Genomic DNA, 4,513 nt, shown 5'->3' on the forward strand with positions numbered 1-4,513 from the left:
CTACAAAAATATGGTTAACGTGGATGCAGAAGCAACATCTACAGGTGGGCCCTAAAGACCTAAAAGGAGTGAAACAACTCTTTTCCCTCCCTATCATTTGCAAAGTCTAATAAATTGCTACTTACCATTTGGATGAAACATTTTGGATAAGAACCTAACAGTTGGCGGTTTATTTGGATATTCTTCAGAAAATTCTATTACTAGTTTAAAAGTACCTAGAAAGAAAACAAACCAAAATAATTATAGTAAAGACAAGCACAACTTTTTATCTCTTCATGACTTAATTCTCAACCCCATACTGGTTTTTGAACAACCACACAAAAGTAAGTCAACTTTGGTTTAGCACACAAAACATACTAAATATACTTTTAGACTAATACGTGGCATTGGCAAGCTCTTGGGGAACAAGCACTTTCATGTGCTATTGGTAAAAATGTTAACTGTCACATTTTTGGAAGGCTTCAATTGGGCCTTGGCTACCAAGACTTAAAAGTCCACAGTTGAGGAACTATGGTTTACTATAGCTTAGAAGTAGAGTGCCAAACAATTTTGAGAGGGGCTGACTACCACATGGTAAAGAACCCAGATTGGAGGCATAGGTGCTAATGTGAAAGATTGGTTCCATCTCCATACCAATCCCTTCATGTGAATATACCAAGAATTATTAAGCTTTAGTGTAATTGCCTACTGTTGGTTATCAGCCAACATAGCACACTTTAGTCAGTATAAATCAATATTTACCAGTCAATAGAGATATAGGCATTTTAAAAGTGATACATTTAGGGCTGGCCTGTGGCTCACTTGAGAGAGTGTGGTGCTGATAACACCAAGGCCACGGGTTCGGATCCCTATATATGTATGGCTGGTTAGCTCATTTGAGAGAGTGTGGTGCTGACAACACCAAGTCAAGGGTTAAGATCCCCTTACCAGTCATCTTTTAAGAAAAAAAGAAAAAAAAATTATACGTTTGTAACCAAGTCAACCCGTTCAGAGTATACAAAGACGTTAATGACTCAACTCCAATTCTATTTCCTGAAAAAAATAACTAATACTAATGGTTTCTTGTTTGTCTTTCTAGACTTCTTTTATGCTTATGTAACTATCCAGAGCTCTAGTATTTAGAGGAAACCCACCCGAAGGTTGGAGAGGTCCTCCAACTATAATCCCAGACGTACTTCATAGGTTGGGACTTATTCCTAAAGAAGTCAATAAAACTTTAAACCATTCTAGATGTCTCTACAAGGTTCATTCCTTATTTCATCAATGCATTTAAAAACAAAACCCTTTTTCAGTCTAAATTCTAAGCTCTTACCAAGATAAGAGTCTCATATTTAGTAACTATTTTATATCTTCACTGTTCATATATTTGGTATACAACCTCCACCTCTTTAAATTTTTTTGTTGTTGCTGTTGCTTGGAAATTTGGGATTAGGGAGGCCAAAGATACAAGCAAATCACAGGCAATTTCTATTTCATATTTTGGTATATATTAATATAATAAAGGTACTCTGAGACATACAGTTAATTATTAAAGCTAGCCTTATGCCTAAAGTTCACATTCGAATTTTCTTTAATTACAAAAACAACAGCTGCATAATGTATAATTTCAGGCAAACACATTTAAATATGAAGCAGCTATCCTTAAGCTTTTTTTTTCTTCCCCTTTTTGTCTTTTTTACTGACCGGTAACAGGATCGCAACCCTCGGTGTCGCGCCCATACCGGGGACCAGCAACGGGATCACAACCCTCAGTGTTGTGCCTGCACCGCGCTCAGCCAGTGAGCGGGAACCGGTCTCCACATGGGATCCGAACCCTTGGCGGGAGCGCACACTCCCAAGCGGCGCACGCTCCCAAGCGGCGCACTCTCCAGTGCGCCACCGGGCCGGCCCATCCTTAAGCTTTTTGATCTCAGAATTCCTCCATAGCTAAACTCCCAATGTGAATTCACTGAACATGAAGCTGGGAGGAGATACTTGCAGTAGCATACCATTTTACAGTATTTCTACCACAGAGATACAAACAGGAATAACCTCAAGAATACCATAAACAGTACAATGTAAAGATCCCCTTACCGGTCAAAAAATAAAAAATAAAAAAAAGAGATTATAATTTAGAAAATCTTAAAATATTTACTAATTCATTAAAAAATAACTGTAAATCCACTATGCATTAACCTAAATAACCTAATTAATGAAAAATATATTTCCCCCAAAAAAGTTAAGTGAGAAGTGCAGCATTATTTTACGTTTTTGCAATTCTTTTTTTTTTAAAAAGATGACCAGTAAGGGGATCTTAACTCTTGGCTTGGTGTTATCAGCACCACGCTCAGCCAGTGAGTGAACCGGCCATCCCTATATAGTATCCGAACCCATGGCCTTGGTATTAGCAGCACCGCACTCCCCCGAGTGAGCCACGGGCCGGCTCCTATATTTTTGCAATTCTGATGATTGGCTTAAAAGACAGCTGGATTCTCTTATTTGCTTCTGCACTCCATCTGTTACAATATGCTATTTTGGTTGAAGTACATGAAGAAAATCCAGCCTCACACAAATATATAATTGAAATAAGGAGTGTTTTCATAGACTTTCCAGATAACTGTAGATATTCTTTTGTGATATTACACCAAAGAAGAAATGGTAGTTTTAAAAAGGTTGTTGCAATATAAAATCTGAAACCATATCGATAAGCTGTTTGTACTCAGTTACACTAAAATATGTTGCAATTTGCATAAATCTTCCATGATTTTGTAATATTATGCATTGGTCATTTGGAAAATACTGGTTCATTGGAGTTATACAGATCTCCCAAAAGTTGTCATACTCCATTATATACTATCAAAAAAAAAAAAAGTCACAGTAAGTACATCACCTACTAATCTCATCAGAAAAGTCTTTTAAATATTCGGAAGCTGTCATTTAATCATCAGCAACAAATATCTTCAGTCACTTTCCTTAACCTAACAGCTCTCTTGTCACCTTGAAGAATATGTCTGCCATATATTCAAACCTGAATAACCACAATTTGTCAGCCATTCTCTCAAGTAAAAATGTCCCTTGAAAAAAGCACTTGTTCAAGTTGCAACACAATCAATTGCAGAAGTGCTTTTCTTCTATACAACCATCATACCTTAAAATGCAGAAGTGCTTTATTCGTACTTCCCACTTCAACACACAGAATATTAAAAAGATGTTATACTCAAGGGTCAAAATTTAGTAATACTAATAATTTATACTGTTTCATCAAGGCATTTTAAAGTAAAACTGGCACCTTTTAAAATGCAAAGAATACAATGACTCTTAGTACAGTTTGGTGTCACTGTCTTTATTTGTTCTAAGATGCTAAACTGCTTGGATGCAGTTTTAGCCACCACTGCTTTTATACCATCAGTACAAATATCAACACAGTCTTAGTATGAAGACAGTTTTGGTCACATGAATCTTGTGAAAGGGTCTCAGAGACCCTAAAGGGTTTTTGGACAACAATTAAGAATCCCTGGTATAGAAAAAAAAGCTGAAGCCCTTAAGTACCTCTTTCAATTCCTCACTCCTACCTAGTGATAATTACTGATAACGGTGTGGTACATAACCTTTAAGACACACACACATCTGTGTATTTATTTAGTAAAAATGTGATGCTACAACACTCATAAATTATTCTGCAACTTTTTGGTCTACTCAGACATGTGTCCAGATCTATCTTATTCTTTAACAGGTACATAATATTCCAGAGTCCAGATACATCATAATTTGTTTAACTATTCCCCCTAATGGGCATTCAGATTTTCTCCTCACAAATGGTGCTACAGTCAGTATTCTTGCACAAATATCCTTAATGGGTTAATTCTGAAGACATTATGATAATTATAACAAAGCTATTCAATAATTTTTTAAAAACCCAAGCCATAATTAGGAAAAATCTATATACCTGGCTAATCAATTTGATAAACTCACTTATAAACACATAATAGAATAGGTTTCCCATCTTCCTGGCTTCTGGTGAAAATACCCAACTTGAGATGAAAAAGCTTATGCTGAATGCTAACTACTTATGGGTATTAAGTGTTAATAGCTACTGACAGCTATGTATGTTTAAGAAAAACTTCAGCTCAACACCTTATTAATATGGACAACAAGGCAAAAAAGAATGATTACACCTTGTGTTTACCTCAGGGAGATCTTCATTGTGCTACATGTCCACCTAAATTTAAACTATTCCCAACACAGACCCCGTACCATCTAGGCTTACAGTTCTACATGCAAACATCAAAGTAACAGAGGAAACTGGCAATGGAGGTGACCGAGCTGATGTGGGAAGAAAGTCTTTTGTAAACCGTAAATTCTCAGTAGTTTTATTTAGTTTTAACTTGGCCTTTTAAGAACAGAAAATGGCTTCAAATAGATTTGTTGGTGTTACAATTTTCTACTTAAAAACCACCTTAGGGGCTGGCCCGCGGCTCACTCAGGAGAGTGTGGTGCTGATAACACCAAGGCCCCGGGTTCGGATCCCATATAG

General features: G+C 36.6%; 1 protein-coding gene across 2 annotated transcripts in view; it reads right to left on the reverse strand.

Moving 5' to 3' along the window:
- The window catches only part of UBE2B (ubiquitin-conjugating enzyme E2B), an 18,614-nt gene that overhangs the window by 6,749 nt on the left and 7,352 nt on the right, over window positions 1–4,513 (reverse strand). For both annotated transcript variants that reach the window (XM_008573577.1, XM_008573578.1), the window contains exon 4: window positions 126–215. In XM_008573577.1, coding sequence (XP_008571799.1) covers window positions 126–215 — 90 coding nt within the window. The remainder of the gene's footprint in view (window positions 1–125; window positions 216–4,513) is intronic.

Source organism: Galeopterus variegatus, unplaced genomic scaffold (genome assembly GCF_000696425.1).
Source record: "Galeopterus variegatus unplaced genomic scaffold, G_variegatus-3.0.2 Scaffold935, whole genome shotgun sequence".
Taxonomy (NCBI): Eukaryota; Metazoa; Chordata; class Mammalia; order Dermoptera; family Cynocephalidae; genus Galeopterus; species Galeopterus variegatus.